Genomic DNA, 18402 nt, shown 5'->3' with positions numbered 1-18402 from the left:
GACCAATCCATTTAAGTCTGCATTCCAAATGGCGCTCCTTCCCTTCCGAGCTCTGTCATGCGCCCAAACAGTGGTCCCTCCCCACAAATGGGGTATCAGCGTACTCCAGACAAATTGGACAACAACTTTTGGGGTCCAATTTATCCTGATACCCTTGTGAAAATACAAAACTGGGGGCTAAAAAATCATTTTTGTGAAAAAAAAAAATAATTTTTATTTTCACGGCTCTGCGTTATAAACTGTAGTGAAACACTTGGGGGTTCAAAGCTCTCAAAACACATCTAGATAAGTTCCTTAGGGGGTCTACTTTCCAAAATGGTGTCACTTGTGGGGGGGTTTAATGTTTAGGCACATCAGGGGCTCTCCAAACGCAACATGGCATCCCATCTTAATTCCAGTCAATTTTGCATTGAAAAGTAAAATAGCGCTTCTTCCCTTCTGAGCTCTGCTATGCGCCCAAACAATGGTTTACACCCACATATGGGGTATCGTCGTACTCAGGACAAATTGCACAACAACTTTTGTGGTCTAATTTCTTCTCTTACCCTTGGGGAAATAAAAAAATGGGGGTGAAAAGATCATTTTTGTGAAAAAATATGATTTTTTATTTTTACGGCTCTGCATTATAAACTTCTGTGAAGCACTTGTTGGGTCAAAGTGCTCAACACACATCTAGATAAGTTCCTTAAGGGGTCTACTTTCCAAAATGGTGTCACTCGTGGGGGGTTTCAATGTTTAGGCACATTAGGGGCTCTCCAAACGCAACATGGCGTCCCATCTCAATTCCAGTCAATTTTGCATTGAAAAGTCAAATGGCGCTCCTTCCCTTCTGAGCTCTGCCCTGCGCCCAAACAATGGTTTACACCCACATATGGGGTATCAGTGTACTCAGGACAAATTGCACAACAATTTTTGGGGTCCAATTTCTTCTCTTACCCTTGGGAAAATAAAAAATTGGGGGTGAAAAGATCATTTTTGTGAAAAAATATGATTTTTTATTTTTACGGCTCTGCATTATAAACTTCTGTGAAGCACTTGTTGGGTCAAAGTGCTCAACACACATCTAGATAAGTTCCTTAAGGGGTCTACTTTCCAAAATGGTGTCACTCGTGGGGGGTTTCAATGTTTAGGCACATTAGGGGCTCTCCAAACGCAACATGGCGTCCCATCTCAATTCCAGTCAATTTTGCATTGAAAAGTCAAATGGCGCTCCTTCCCTTCTGAGCTCTGCCCTGCGCCCAAACAATGGTTTACACCCACATATGGGGTATCAGTGTACTCAGGACAAATTGCACAACAATTTTTGGGGTCCAATTTCTTCTCTTACCCTTGGGAAAATACAAAATTGGGGGTGAAAAGATCATTTTTGTGAAAAAATATGATTTTTTATTTTTACGGCTCTGCATTATAAACTTCTGTAAAGCACTTGTTGGGTCAAAGTGCTCACCACACATCTAGATAAGTTCCTTAGGGGGTCTACTTTCCAAAATGGTGTCACTTGTTAGGGGTTTCAATGTTTAGGCACATCAAGGGCTCTCTAAATGCAACATGGCGTCCCATCTCAATTCCAGTCAATTTTGCATTGAAAAGTCAAATGGCGCTCCTTCCCTTCCGAGCTCTGCCCTGCGCCCAAACAATGGTTTACACCCACATATGGGGTATCAGCGTACTCAGGACAAATTGCACAACAATTTTTGGGGTCCAATTTCTTCTCTCACCCTTGGGAAAATAAAAAATTGGGGGTGAAAAGATAATTTTTGTGAAAAAATATGATTTTTTATTTTTACGGCTCTGCATTATAAACTTCTGTAAAGCACTTGTTGGGTCAAAGTGCTCACCACACATCTAGATAAGTTCCTTAGGGGGTCTACTTTCCAAAATGGTGTCACTTGTGGGGGGTTTCAATGTTTAGGCACATCAGGGGCTCTCCAAATGCAACATGGCGTCCCATCTCAATTCCAGTCAATTTTGCATTGAAAAGTCAAATGGCGCTCCTTTGCTTCCAAGCTCTGCCATGCGCCCAAACTGTGGTTTACCCCCACATATGGGGTATCAGCGTACTCAGGACAAATTGTACAACAACTTTTGGGGTCTATTTTCTCCTGTTACCCTTGGTAAAATAAAACAAATTGGAGCTGAAATAAATTTTGTGTGAAAAAAAGTTAAATGTTCATTTTTATTTAAACATTCCAAAAATTCCTGTGAAACACCTGAAGGGTTAATAATCTTCTTGAAAGTGGTTTTGAGTACCTTGAGGGGTGCAGTTTTTAGAATGGTGTCACACTTGGGTATTTTCTATCATATAGACCCGTCAAAATGACTTCAAATGAGATGTGGCCCCTAAAAAAAAATGGTGTTGTAAAAATGAGAAATTGCTGGTCAACTTTTAACCCTTATAACTCCGTCACAAAAAAAAATTTGGGTTCCAAAATTGTGCTGATGTAAAGTAGACATGTGGGAAATGTTATTTATTAAGTATTTTGTGTGACATATGTCTGTGATTTAAGGGCATAAAAATTCATAGTTGGAAAATTGCGAAATTTTCAAAATTTTCGCCAAATATTCGTTTGTTTCACAAATAAACGCAAGTTATATCGAAGAAATTTTACCACTAACATGAAGTACAATATGTCACGAGAAAACAATGTCAGAATCGCCAAGATCCGTTGAAGCGTTCCAGAGTTATAACCTCATAAAGGGACAGTGGTCAGAATTGTAAAAATTGGCCCGGTCATTAACGTGCAAACCACCCTCGGGGCTTAAGGGGTTAAAAAAAAAAAAAATGTTGTAAAATTTTTTGAAAAAATGAAAAATCGCTGGTCAACTTTTAACCCTTATAACTTCCTAACAAAAAAAAAAAATTTGGTTCAAAAATTGTGCGGATGTAAAGTAGGCATGTGGTAAATGTTGTTTACTAACTATTTTGTGTGATATGACTCTTTGATTTAAGGGCATAAAATGAACATTTTGAAAATTTACCGCTATCTCAAAGTACAGTATGTCACGAGAAAACATTCTCAGAATCACCGGCATCCGTTGAAGCGTTCGAGAAACTACCTCATAAATTGACAGTGGTCAGAATTGTACAAATTGGCATGGTCTCAAAGGGGTTAAAGGAGTTTTTACAGGCCAAGAAGGGAAGTCTTCAGTCACTCTGACTGTACCCTGGCAAGTCTTGACAGTACAATACGCATATGGTCATGCGTGTCCTGTATTTCCCTATGTGATTTGCATACTTGGGGACTCAAACATTAGGGCCTGTGTACATGTTGCAGATTTGTAGTGGTTTTTTTCTGTGTAGTTTTGTAACATAACCAGAAGGGTTTCCTGATGCCAGTAATGTGAATGAGAAGCCTGAAATTTCATGCACACATTGCTTATTTGTGACTTGCAGATTTGGTGCAGAGTTAAATCTTCAGCATGTCAATTCTTTCAGCATTTCTGCTGATGATTTCACCCATACTAATATGTGGTTGAAAACTGTGTAAAAAAAACGCACCAGAAATGACTGTATCTAATATGTAACATGTGCACATTGCCTTATTGTCTCATCTAGGCTTCTCTCAATAGAAAATAATTGAGAAAACCCGGACTATATTTGTCCACATCGCCCACTTGGACTGTCCATCTGCATGGTGAATACGCACTGTCACAAGTCAGCTGTCAGACTATTCTTTTTAAACCAGAGAAATACAGATTGGCATACAAAATGCCAGTTTTGATTAATCTGCCCCATAAAAGTTTATCGTTTCTGCTTAACAATTTTTTTTTCTCATATATACATTAAGGCACGTACTAGCAAAGAGACGTTGCCAAATTCGTATTAGATTGGAATTGAAAGAAGCCTTTGCTATGTAAATGTAACGTTTCTTCTTCCGATTTTATTTATTTTAGAGAACATTACAAAGCTTGGTGATTATACACTGAAACTTCAAGTCGTGTTAAACGAAAGTAATGCTGACAAATATGGGGAAAAAGCCTTGCCTTGTAAAAGAATTCTGTTTAAGATTGTGGGTAAGCATCTGTGACTTCTACCAATTAGTCTGGTTATTATATCTATTCTTTCTTAAAAAAAAATAAATGTTTACAGTTGGGATTTTGCCTGTGTAGAAAAGGAGGGCATGGTTGATCTTTTGAGACATATAAAGAAGATTTTTGTATATATTTCAGTTTTCATTCTAATATGAGACAATAAACTAAAGAGAGTCAATGAAAGATTAATGGAGGAATTGATTGGATTTTTTTTAGTGCATTTAATGTTTAGTGTTTCTCTACAGACTATAGAAACATTTTGACACCCAAAAGATAATTTTTACATATTATAGTTATATTGGGTAAAAAAAAATGTTACACTATTTTAAAAGGCTGTGATATTCATGCCTTTATCTATTTTCAGTTACCTAAGTTACTGTTTGCAACTTTTTGAGACCTGTGTGGGTCTAGGATTTTGAATTCTTCAGTATCTCTCATGTACTGGCACAGTTTCATTTCTATTCTGCTTGATCCTTCTACAGTCTGTGCAGTATCTTCACTTTCTTAGAGGCCTTCTTGACACGTTCGTTTTGTATGTTTACGCTACCGTTCCAAATTTTAGGGTCACTTAGAAATTTCCTTATTTTTGAAAGAAAAGCACAGTTTTTCCTAATGAAGCTAACATTAAAAGATTCAGAAATACACTCTATACATTGTTAATGTGGTAAATGACTATTCTAGCTGTAAACGTCTGGTTTGGTAATGCAATATCTTCATAGGTGTATAGAGGCCCATTTTCAACAACCATCACTCCAGTGTTCTTATGGTACTTTGTGTTTGCTAACTGTGTAAGAAGGCTAATGGATGGTTAGAATACCCTTGAAAACCCTTGTGCAAGTATGTTAGCACAGCTAAAAACAGTGTGGCTGATTAGAGAACCTATAAACCTGACCTTCGTTTGAGCTAGTTGAGAATCTGGAACGTTACATTTGTTGGTTCTATTAAACTCTCAAAATTGCAAGAAAAAAAGAACTTTAATCTGAAATTCGACAGTCTATTCATGTTCTTAGAAATGAAGGATATTCCGTGCGAGAAATTGCCAAGAAACTGAACGGTGTGTACTACTCCCTTCAGAGAGCACAAACAGTCTCTAACCAGAGTAGAAAAGAGAAGTGAGAGGCCCCGCTGCACAACTGAGCAACAAGACAAGTACAATAGAGTCTGTAGTTTGAGAAATTGACGCCTCACAGGTCCTCAACTGGCAGCTTCATTAAATAGTACATGCAAAACGCCAGTGTCAATGTCTACAGTGAAGAAGCGACTCTGGGATGCTGGCCTTCAGGGCCGAGTGGCAAAGAAAAAGCCATATCTGAGACTGGCTAATAAAAGGAGAAGATTAATATGAGCAAAAGAACACAGACATTGGACAGAGGAAGATTGGAAAAAAGTGTTCTGGACAGACGAATCCAAGTTTGAGGTGTTTGGATCACACACAAGAACATTTGTGAGACGCAGAACAACTGAAAAGATTCTGGAAGAGTGCAGACACCATCTGTGAAGCATGGTGGAGGTAATGTGATGGTCTGGGATTGCTTTGGTGCTGGTAAAGTGGGAGATTTGTACAAGGTAAAAGGGATTTTGAATAAGGAAGGCTATCACTCCATTTTGCAACGCCATGCCATACCCTGTGGACAGCACTTGATTGGAGCCAATTTCATCCTACAATAGGACAGTAACCCAAAGCACACCTCCAAATTATGCGAGAACTATTTAGGGAAGAAGCAGGCAGCTGGTATTCTATCTGTAATGGAGTGGCCAGCTCAGTCACCAGATCTCACCCCCATTGAGTTGTTGTGGGAGCAGCTTGACCGTATGGTATGCAAAAAGTGCCCATCAAGCCAAACCAACTTGTAGGAGGGGCTTCTGGAAGCATGGTATGAAATTTATCCAGATTACCTCAACAAGTTAACTGCTAGAATGCAAAAGGTCTGTAGTGCTGTAATTGCTGCAACGGGAGCATTCTTTGGCGAAAGAAAAGTTGGAAGGAGAAAATTATTATTTCAAATAAAAATCTTTTTTTCGAACCTTGTCAATGTCTGGACTAGATTTTCAATTCATTTGGCAACTCATTTGATTAAAAAAAGAATGAGTTTTCATTGAAAACACAAAATTGTCTGGGTGACCCTAAACTTGGAACCGTAGTGTATATGTGGTCTGTTTTTTTTAAGGACAGCAAATACGGACATACCCACATCCAATGTGTTTAATTGTCAGGTCCTTGTGAAAAACCCACAGACATGACAGGTTTTTTTCGCAGCAAGTAAAAAATGTGTGCCACACATGTGCACACTGATGACACACAGATGACATTTGTGTCTCATCAGCATGACTTGTACCGACAAATGGAAAGAAGCAGTACAGTTTGCACTGTTCCCTGGCACTCGCCGGCTCAGTATTGTTTCCTGCTCGTGCTGATCTCAGCGCGACCAGGAGACAATGATGGGAGTTGTACTCGGCAGCAGCGGGGTAACTAACTCCTGTGTTAAATAAATAATTAAATAGAAAAAAGGTGTGTGCTCTCACACAATTTTTCTAACCAGCAGAGGGAAGCTCATGGCTGGAGGCTGATTTAATAACCTGCGACAAGGGACAATACCCCATACGTTTCCCATGATATTTCCCATGCTATTGATACCAGCTCACAGCTATTTGCTTAGTTTTTCCTGGTTAATTTATGGGGGCCCCCAGAAAAAAGGGATGTAGGGTCCCCCTATAAATTTAAACTAGCAAAGGTTGAGCAGACAGCTGTGGGTTGTCATTAATAGCCTGGGAAGGGATCAGAGATATCCCCCCCCCCCCCACGTCTCCCCAGGCTACCGACATAAGCACTCAGCTGCCCCAGAAATGGCGCCTCTGTAAGAGGGGCAAATTCTGGCTTGGCTTTTACCACTTGCCCTGTAGCGGTGGCAAGTGGGGTAATATTTGTGGGGTTGGTGTTATCTATTTTATTGTCAGGTGATATAAAGCCGAAGGCTTAGTAATGGAGAGGCATCTATAAATCACCTATCCATTACTAATCCCATAGTCACATTCAAAAAAAGACACGGCATGAATAAAGTCCTTTATTTGAAATAAAAATCCACACCCATTTTTACAAATAGATTTAAAAATTTAAAAAAAACCTTATACTCGCCTTGCGCTCATTCCATTGAAACCCTTTTCCCTCACCTGTCCAAAGTAATAATTAGCAATACTTTCCCACGTCGTAATTCATGTCTGCGATATTAGGTTTACAACCTTCAGGCTCGGACTGGCCCATAGTGTAACAGGGGAATCCCTCGTTGGGATCCTGTGCAGATCTGGGCCCCCAATCCCACTGTATGGGCAGTACTTGGCATAATACACTTGTCAGCCCCCAGTTCCTTCTTTCTACTGGTATAACACACGAAATCTGTTTTACATGCATTCAAATCTTGGTTATAACAGCATGCTATGCTACATTACATTGATTAATTAATGATCTACAAACGCGGTACCTTACCTTTAACTCTGTACAGAAATAAAGCAGCATCTCGTCGTTCATTAACCAAACTACCCAGTTTATTATTATATAGCGATATAGGTAAATTTGTGAATTGAGGGTAATGTAATATTTGTATGCAGGTGAAAAGTGGACCCCCTAATGTCAATATTACTGGTGGACCCTTCACACCCCAGTCTGACACTGACAACCTTGATAGTGGAATGATGCGACCGTCCAGGATGGAAACCATGGGGGAATGAGATGCTGCGAGTGCAGCATCGGTGACTATAGCGAATTTGTTTGTATTTGGTTTAGAATACGATCGGCATCAAATATTGTTTTTGCAATATTCGTCGAACACATCCGAACGTCATTAGAGTCAATGGGAGTAACATAGTAACATAGTTAGTAAGGCCGAAAAAAGACATTTGTCCATCCAGTTCAGCCTATATTCCATCATAATAAATCCCCAGATCTACGTCCTTCTACAGAACCTAATAATTGTATGATACAATATTGTTCTGCTCCAGGAAGACATCCAGGCCTCTCTTGAACCCCTCGACTGAGTTCGCCATCACCACCTCCTCAGGCAAGCAATTCCATATTCTCACTGTCCTAACAGTAAAGAATCCTCTTCTATGTTGGTGGAAAAACCTTCTCTCCTCCAGACGCAAAGAATGCCCCCTTGTGCCCGTCACCTTCCTTGGTATAAACAGATCCTCAGCGAGATATTTGTACTGTCCCCTTATATACTTATACATGGTTATTAGATCGCCCCTCAGTCGTCTTTTTTCTAGACTAAATAATCCTAATTTCGCTAATCTATCTGGGTATTGTAGTTCTCCCATCCCCTTTATTAATTTTGTTGCCCTCCTTTGTACTCTCTCTAGTTCCATTATATCCTTCCTGAGCACCGGTGCCCAAAACTGGACACAGTACTCCCATGTGCGGTCTAACTAGAGATTTGTCCAGAGGCAGTATAATGCTCTCATCATGTGTATCCAGACCTCTTTTAATGCACCCCATGATCAGTTTGCCTTGGCAGCTGCTGCCTGGCACTGGCTGCTCCAGGTAAGTTTATCATTAACTAGGATCCCCAAGTCCTTCTCCCTGTCAGATTTACCCAGTGGTTTCCCGTTCAGTGTGTAATGGTGATATTGATTCCTTCTTCCCATGTGTATAACCTTACATTTATCATTGTTAAACCTCATCTGCCACCTTTCAGCCCAAGTTTCCAACTTATCCAGATCCATCTGTAGCAGAATACTATCTTCTCTTGTATTAACTGCTTTACATAGTTTTGTATCATCTGCAAATATCAATATTTTACTGTGTAAACCTTCTACCAGATCATTAATGAATATGTTGAAGAGAACAGGTCCCAATACCGACCCCTGCGGTACCCCACTGGTCACAGCGACCCAGTTAGAGACTATACCATTTATAAAGATATATAGATATTACCGATTATGTTCGGAACCGATCATCAACCCCTTCACCCCCGGAGCTTTTCCCGTTTTTTCATTTTCGTTTTTCGCTCCCCTCCTTCCCAGAGCCATAATTTTTTTATTTTTCCAACAATATGGCCATATGAGGGCTTATTTTTTGCGGGACGAGATGTACTTTTGAACGATACCATTGGTTTTACCATGCCGTGTAACAGAAAACGGGAAAAAAATTCCAAGTGTGATGAAATTGCAAAAAAAGTGCAATCTCACACTGGTTTTTTGTTTGGCTTTTTTGCGAGGTTAACCAAATGCTAAAACTAACCTGCCATTATGATTCTCCAGGTCATTACGAGTTCATAGACACCTAACATGTCTAGGTTATTTTTTTTATCTAAGCGGTGAAAAAAAAATCCAAAATTTGCTTAAAAAAAAAAAAAATTGCGCGATTCTCCGATACCCGTAGCGTCTCCAATTTTCATGATCTGGGGTCAGGTGAGGGCTTATTTTTTGCATGCCGAGCTGGCGTTTTTAATGATAAAATTTTGGTGTAGATACGTTCTTTTGATCGCCCGTTATTGCATTTTAATGCAATGTGGCGGCGACCAAAAAAATGTAATTTTGGCGTTTTGATTTTGTTTCTCGCTACGCCATTTAGCGGTCAGGTTAATCCTTTGTTTTTATTAATAGATCCGGCGATTCTGAACGCGGCGATACCAAATATGTGTATGTTTAATTTTTTTTTTTGTTTTATTTTGATTGGGGCGAAAGGGGGGTGATTTGAACTTTTATATATTTTTTATTTTTTTAATATTTTTCCATAGGAGGCTAGAAGCATGCACTACACAATCGGCTCTGCTACATAGAGGTTAAATACAGATCACCTCTATCTAGCAGAAAGGCAGGTGTACTTTGAGCGCCGACCACAGGGTGGCGCTCAAAGCAATCGGCCATCAACAACCATAGAGGTCTCAAGTCTCAAGGAGACCTCTGGTTGTTATGGCAATGCACCGCTGACCCCCGATCATGTGACGGGGGTCAGCGGTTCGAGTAGCTCCGGCCGCGCGGCCGGGAGCGCTAGTTAAATGCCACTGTCAGCGCTTGACGGCGGCATTTAACTAGTTAATGGGCGCGGGCGGATCGCGATTCCGCTCGCGCTCATTGCGCGCACATGTCGCGGCTTTAAGGTGGGCTCACCGCCGGAGCCCACCTTAAAGCAGGGGATCTGCCAGCTGACGTACTATTCCATCAGCTGGCAGAAAGGGGTTAAACATACATTTGGCATGAATAACGAATAGTGTTCGAATATGGCACGAATATGTCGAAATCCGATTCGGGGACAAAAAACAAACAAATTCGCTCATCTCTGGCGGTGACCTCATACATTCACCGTTTTCTCATTGTGCCTGCGGTGATCTTCTTTTACGGACATCAGCGTTGCTGCCCTCATTGGGGCTCACAATCTAGATTCCCTATCAGTATGTCTTTGGAATGTAGGAGGAAACCAAAGAACCTGGAGGAAACCCATGAAAACACGGGGAGAACATACAAATGCAGATGTTCTTGGTGGGATTTAAACCCTGGACTCCAATGCTGCAAAGCAATAGTGCTAACCACTGAGCCACCATGATGCCCAATATGATGCCCCCAATAGTGCCCTCCACATTTCATTTCCCCCACAGTTCCATTACACACATTGAGGTTCTCACACAGTATAATGGCACACACACAGCCTTCCCATACAGTATAGTGATCCCAACACAGCTTTCCAATACAGTATAATTGCACCAACACAGCCCCACACAGTATAGTAGTCCCCACACAGTATGATGCCCCCAGTATGATGCTCACATATTATGATGGGCCTCATAGCCCCACACACAGTTTAATCTCCATCACTGTCCCCTCACAAAGTTCATCACACTATATGATGGCCTCACATCCCCCTACATAAAGTATGATGGCCCATTTATAAAATACTAAAAATAAAACTACTCGCCTAGCCCCACTACTCTGGTCTCTGCAGCTTGTGTTCCGAAGCTCTATGTACCAGTTGCCATGTAGTGACGTCATTGTTCCAGCTCTGATGAAACGGAGATCTGACAACACTGGGCCGCCCGTCTCCTGGGCCTCAAAGCGGCCATGTGGTCTGCTGCTATTAGCAGTACTCATCTGGATTGGATAAAAGTTCTAGTTGCTGCAGTTACAGGCTGATGTTGGCTGTGTATCACATCTGGCATCTGCTGTGTCTGGAGTCGGCACAGCTCCTGAGCCAGCTTCATGCAGCCCATAGCGACTGATGATAAATATGTACGGTAAGTCATAGTTTGTTATGCAGTTAATGGAAAGTTTTTAAAATTGTAAGTACGCTCTCAATTTGCTATTAGGAACCAAATAAACAAATATAAACATAATGTAACTGTGGCCATTACCTATTCAGGAAAACTTGTCAGCTCTTTTGACATGTCTGTTTAAATACGGTAGTTCTCATAATTGAACATTTTCAGGGCATCTTTATTGTGTATTTACTGTTTTATTCCCACTAGGAATTTATAAATTGTCTGCTGGTTATGTCCACTCCATGGTTGTGTTCTACACCATTCAACACTGTCCAATTGCTTACAAAAGCGTGCTGAAACAAATGGAATGTTAAGGCAGATTTTCCATGTCAATTAAATACTGTCTGTGCTGGGAATGGAAGGCTCGGCTTGACCACAGAGTCTCCTCAGGGGCAATTAAATCATGTCATGAGACATGGCAGACAACAGGTATTCCAATCCATGCACAGACCGTATTTCACAGACATAAGAAACCAGAATAACTTTCATTTGTCAATTGATTAGTACATTTATAGGAAAAATAAATAATAGAGGAACGACACAACACCGAAAAAATTATTTATTGTTGCAACAATATTGAGTATTAATTCAGAACTGACCTTGTAAATTCTTTTGTTCTATTTTGCTAATATACTTTTTTTTCTTTTATAGAGGGCAGACCGTTCAAATTTTCGGTTGGACAACTGGACCAAGCTCATGTTGGAATACCATTCAATATACCATTAAATGTGCAAGATGAATTTGGTCATTCTACATTGCTTTCAGCAGACATTCTGCCGATTTTGGAGGGGAGGTATTTATTCAGACATCTGAACTTATTTCCATACTGTAGTACTAGCCAATAAGTACAGCATTGCCTCATTGTTAGAGCAGTAGGGGTGCCTATTGTTAGAACCGCCAAACCCAATGTTATTCCCATATTTAGTGTATAGGTGTAAGGTTGGTTTCAGTCTGAACATTTTTTTTTTACAGAGTGCCTCACTTTTTGCAGCGTTTTCCCCATGGTTCTGGAGTCAGAGTCATGGAGTCTGAGCCAGTGTCCATTTTGGTGGAGTCGTAGTCTGTATAAAATGCACCAGCTCCGACTCCTAAAGTACGGTATATAATAAATTGGGTACAGTATTACAATGCAGGATGTGCTGTAAATGTTTTGGGAAAGTTATGAAATGTCTTATAAATGTCTGTTCTGTTCCTGATCTAAGGATCTAGACTTTTGAGATGAATCTGTGCTGCACTTTATGTACATGCTCAGTAATGAGGCAGTGCTGTGGAGTCAGGGAAATTGAGAAGTTGAAGCCGATGGCTTGACTAAGGCCTCTTTTAGCTCCCGTCGAAATCCGTCGATTTTTGAAAAAACAAGATCCAGCAAATTTTTCTGCTGGATCTTGTTTTTTCCCATAGACTTGTATTAGTGACGGATTGTGATGGATGGCCATCCATTTCATCCGTCGTTCACTGGATCCGTCTGCTGTCAGTCGGGCGGACAAAACGTTCAGAGAAACGTTTTTTCTGCACGTCTGAAAAAATCGCTCAGCGACAGGTCCCGCACTGCCCGTCGTTGGCTATAATGGAAGCCTATGGACGCAGGATCCGTCCTTGACTGTCAAAAACCGGAATCCAGCGACGTATCCCGTTTTTGTATTCTGAGCATGCCTGGAAGGATTTTCTAGACCGGGGAATCTCTCTCTGTCTCACTCTCTCTCTCTCCAGAATTTTATACATTCAAATTCAGGCAGCACCTAATTTGACGCATCCATCAGGAGACTGGATGTGTTACATCCATTTTTCACTATTTTTAAGATATCCGTCGATAAGTTGCATCGAAGCATTCTGACGGCCGCCTGCCCACGGAAGTGTGGGAAAAAAAAAAAAAAAAGTGTAAGGCTATGTGCACACGTTCAGGATTTTTCATTTTTTTTTTTTTTTTTTCACGGAAAAAGCGCAGCATGTTTATTAATTTTGGGGATTTTTCGCATTTTTGCTGCTATATCATTGCATTGGGAAGCTCCGGAAAAAACAAGAAAAATCTGAAAAGAAAGCCCCGAAAAAAACGCATGCGGATTTCCTGCAGAAAAAGTCTGGTTTTGTTCAGGAAATTTCTGCAGACATTCCTAAATGTGTGCACATAGCCTAAATTTAGGGTATATAAACACAGATTAATTGCTTATCTTCTGAGCCGTAAATTGGCTACGTTATACAGTAGCAGCACTGTGTGTAGGACTGTAAGATATTAATCCCCTTTCTGACATATGACATAGTTACATCATATGCAGAGCCCGCATCATTACCAACAGATGGTGGCTGTGTTGTTGAGCCATCTTCTGCCTCTAAGAGCTGCAGGTGAGTGGAGCTCCGCCCACGCTGTTAACATGTGAAATACCGCTGTCAATCTCTGACAGCGGCATTTAATGTATGCTGGCGGGGGATGGGGGGCTCCATTCTATGTGCCAATCAACGCTCCTGTGACGTGATTGTGGGGTGTCGATGGGTTGCCCTTTACAGCCAGGGACTGCAGAAGACATCTGCTCCTGTCTTGATGGTACTTCTGTGGAACCCAGTCTGTAGCTGGTGTTCATAGTAGACATTGATTTTTGCCATGCATAGCAGTACTATAGTATTTCTGTGTATAACACAAGCAACCAAATGATCGCAGGTGAAAAAACGTTTTTAAAAATGTTAAAAAAAATAATAAAAAAATCATAAGTTCAAATCCTTCATTAAAAATAAAGGAAAAATTATGCATACTTGGTATCACTACATCCATGAAAGTCAGATCTATCAAAATATAAAATAAATCAATCGGTAAACTGCGTAATGTGAAAAATGTGAAAAAAAAAAAAAAAAGGAAACTAAAGAATTATGTTTTTTTAGGCCACAACACTGCAATAGAATGCACAAACAGGCGATCTAAACATTGTATCTACCCCAAACTGGTATCAATTAAAATGTCAGCTCAGGGCGCAAAAAGTAAATCATCACACAGCCCCATTGACCAAAAAATGAAAACGTTATGGATCTTGGAAAGTGGCACAAGTGAACTTTTTTTTATTTTATTTTTTTTTTCCCCACATACATGTTAGCAGCTGAGTAATTGTACTGACCTAGAGAATCATTGTCCAGTCAGTTTTACCATATAATGAACCTGGTTAAAAAAACAAACAAAAAAAAGAATCGTGGAATTGCACTGTTTTTGGAAGTGGAGGAAAAAACTAAAATGGAAATTGGCTGTGGCTGGAACGGGTTTATACATGCTGCAGGGAATATCTGCAGTGTAAATTGACCATTTCTGTGAATTTAAAGCCTGCAGCATGATATGATTAATGCTACATATGTTGCTTGAGATTTCACTCTGTAATGTAAAGTGTGGCTTATGTGCTCTGTTTTAGGCAACATTGCTTTTCTTTTCATTGCTTTGGTGCTTTCTTTCTACCCAGCAGCTGTAGAGTTGCTTTAGTTAGGAGCTTTTTCACTGTAGGCTTCAGACGGATTTCACTGTGTTAATTCAGCATCTGTCACACACAATGTTGGCTTCCAAGGGAAAAGAAACCTACACTCACCGGCCACTTTATTAGGTACACCATGCTAGTAACGGGTTGGACCCCCTTTTGCCTTCAGAACTGCCTCAATTCTTCGTGGCATAGATTCAACAAGGTGCTGGAAGCATTCCTCAGAGATTTTGGTCCATATTGACATGATGGCATCACACAGTTGCCGCAGATTTGTCGGCTGCACATCCCAAAGATGCTCCATACAAGGCAGGATGGATCCATGCTTTCATGTTGTTTACGCCAAATTCTGACCCTACCATCCGAATGTTGCAGCAGAAATCGAAACTCATCAGACCAAGCAACGTTTTTCCAATCTTCTACTGTCCAATTTCGATGAGCTTGTACAAATTGTAGCCTCAGTTTCCTGTTCTTAGCTGAAAGGAGTGGTACCCGGTGTGGTCTTCTGCTGCTGTAGCCCATCTGCCTCAAAGTTCGACGCACTGTGCGTTCAGAGATGCTCTTAGGCCTACCTTGGTTGTAACGGGTGGCGATTTGAGTCACTGTTGCCTTTCTATCAGCTCGAACCAGTCTGCCCATTCTCCTCTGACCTCTGGCATCAACAAGGCATTTCCGCCCACAGAACTGCCGCTCACTGAATTTTTTTTCTTTTTCGGACCATTCTCTGTAAACCCTAGAGATGGTTGTGCGTGAAAATCCCAGTAGATCAGCAGTTTCTGAAATACTCAGACCAGCCCTTCTGGCACCAACAACCATGCCACGTTCAAAGGCACTCAAATCACCTTTCTTCCCCATACTGATGCTCGGTTTGAACTGCAGGAGATTGTCTTGACCATGTCTACATGCCTAAATGCACTGAGTTGCCGCCATGTGATTGGCTGATTAGAAATTAAGTGTTAACAAGAAGTTGGACAGGTGTACCTAATAAAGTGGCCGGTGAGTGTATATTGCACTCTATACATCTATACAGTAATGAATGAGTGCAATAGCACCGCAGACTGCACTATACATCAGCATAAAAATGCAGATTATAATGTCTTTTAGAAATGTGGATGCATAAGGCTACTTTCACACTAGCGTCGTGCGCTGCACGTCGCTATGCGACGTGGCAGCGCACCGACGCTAGCTGTGGAAACGCCACACAACGGGGTTTTCAATGCCCATTGTGGGAGGCGGGGGCGGAGTTCCGGCCGCGCATGCGCGGTTGGAAAAGACTGGAACGACACACCAAAAAACGTTGCAAGCAACGTTTTTTGTTGGCGACGGTCGGACGCAACCGTCGCACGACGGTTGCGACGTGTGGCAATGCGTCGCACTGCGTCGTTAATAAAAGTCTGTGGAGAAAAAACGCATCCTGCAAGCACTTTTGCAGGATGCGTTTTTTCTCCAAAACGACGCATAGTGACGTGCAGTGCACGACGCTAGTGTAAAAGTAGCCTAACTAAAATATACATATACCAAATGTTATCTTTTTTTTTTTTTTTTAAATATTGAAGTGCCAAAATAATCAACCTGTTCTATAGTTTACACAATCCAATCCGAAAAAAACGGAAGCAGATGCCAATATAAAATTTTCAGACACTTTATGAGAAACAATTTAATAAAAAAGGTACAAATAAGTTAAAAAATGGAGATACTATTGCACAATACAGCCGCCCAACTGGGTAGTACACCTCTATGTATCCCAAAAATATCACCATAAGTTACCACCCATCAGGTTGAACACCACATATAGACTAAGGGCTCCTATAAATACATATGATGCTTCACTGTATAAGTTTCTCTTGTTCAGGGTGGCTTATCTAGGCCTACAACCCTCCCATGGGCATGTTACCAAGAGGATATAAGATTAATTCAGCTGTCAAAAACACAAAGCTTTATGTGATGCCTATAATGTACGAAGGTAACTGCTTATCAAGAAATTACAAACTGACCCACGCTGCCTAACTAGGTCGTATACCCTTTTATACTTATGTTGATTTAGACTGATATCCTATGTTCATTTATGGTTGCTGCTAATACTGTTGTACTGGAGGCACATGCTCCAAACTACTGAATGTATGCAATATCTTTATTTGTGTCTGTCACATCGAGATTATATTTAAGCGTTTGCCTTGCTTAGGCTAGTTTCACATTAGCATTCGAATCCGCAGCGTTTAATCCGCATCCGCAAGTGCAGGAAAAAACACATGGAAATGCATACAAACGCGGCGTTTTTAAGACGCATGCGGAAACGCATGCGGTTAAAAAAACGTCGCGTTTGCACGCTTTTCTATGCGTTCTTTCCTGCGTTTGCATTTTTGGTGCGCATGGTGACAAATTTTACAGGAGAAAAATCGAGATAACCAGAAACCGCCAATGGGACCTCAGAGGGGGCATGTATTATGGGATCTCTATATATAGACCCTTGAACAGCTGAACTCTTCAGATTTTGCTTCCGTATGCTGTGTCAGAATGGATCTTCGCATGGAGAGCTTTTATTTCAACCTGGATTTAAGTATCAAGCTGTTTCTTGCCTGTGCGTTTGCTTGGGAGCAAGACAGAAATCGCGAAAGATGGAGAAGGAGACATCGTAGGCGTTTTTGGAGACACCCAATTATCGAACTACATGAGAGCCGTGGAGCCTATCACACGCTATATGGCGAGCTTAATGCCAACCCGGAGAAATTCCATGAATATACAAGGATGTCGCAAGACTCTTTCCGGGATTTGCTTGCTCATGTCCAAGGAGCCATACGGAGACAGGACACCCAGCTCCGTAGAGCGATTCCACTCGAACATCTGCTGGTTACATTAAGGTACCTTCCAAATCTAAACCAATGACAGTCCAAATTTTGGGTGTTCTGACATGTATTTTTCGTGTATTTTCCTTTCTGTCTTTAGCGTAACCACAACATAAATAAAATAGATTGTAATTTTTGGGGGGGTTTGTTTTTCTTACAGATTTCTGGCAACCGGGGAGAGTTTATCATCCCTCCACTTCCAATACCGGCTTGGAATATCCACCCTGTCCGGAATAGTTGCGGACACCTGCCGGGCTTTGTGGAATGTACTTCGGGAAGAGTTTATACCCCTATTCACCTTGGACATGTGGCTTGAAATTGCGGAAAAATTCTGGAATGTGTGTGATTTCCCAAACTGTTTGGGAGCGGTGGATGGAAAGCACATTCGCATTATCAAACCAGCCAGAACAGGATCGGAGTACTTCAATTACAAAAAATATTTTTCTGTTGTGCTCCTGGCAATAGCCGATGCGGACTGTCGCTTCATCGCCGTGGACATTGGAGCTTTTGACCGTGGCAACGATTCCCAGACTTTTAAGAACTCTGATATGGGCCGCCGTGTGTATGGCAAAAATTTTAATTTTTCACGGCCACAACCACTCCCCAACACTCAAGGTCCACCGATGCCATTTGTTATGGTTGGGGATGAGGCCTTTCAGATGTGTGAAAACCTACTGAAGCCATATTCCAGTCGGGACTTGAACCACACTAGAAGGTTCTTTAACTACAGACTGACCAGGGCCCGAAGAACAGTAGAGTGTACCTTTGGCATTCTAGTCTCTAAATGGCGCATTCTTGCATCAGCCATTAATCTAAAAATGGAGACCGTCGACG

General features: G+C 41.2%; 1 protein-coding gene across 1 annotated transcript in view; it reads left to right on the top strand.

Moving 5' to 3' along the window:
• Positions 1-18402, top strand: part of SMCHD1 (structural maintenance of chromosomes flexible hinge domain containing 1) — a 584899-nt gene that overhangs the window by 264527 nt on the left and 301970 nt on the right. Inside the window, exons 19-20 of the mRNA XM_077270310.1 lie at positions 3895-4014; positions 11931-12072. Coding sequence (XP_077126425.1) covers positions 3895-4014; positions 11931-12072 — 262 coding nt within the window. The remainder of the gene's footprint in view (positions 1-3894; positions 4015-11930; positions 12073-18402) is intronic.

This window comes from Ranitomeya variabilis, chromosome 6 (assembly GCF_051348905.1).
Source record: "Ranitomeya variabilis isolate aRanVar5 chromosome 6, aRanVar5.hap1, whole genome shotgun sequence".
Taxonomy (NCBI): domain Eukaryota; kingdom Metazoa; phylum Chordata; class Amphibia; order Anura; family Dendrobatidae; genus Ranitomeya; species Ranitomeya variabilis.
This window is presented reverse-complemented; position numbering and strand designations above follow the sequence as displayed.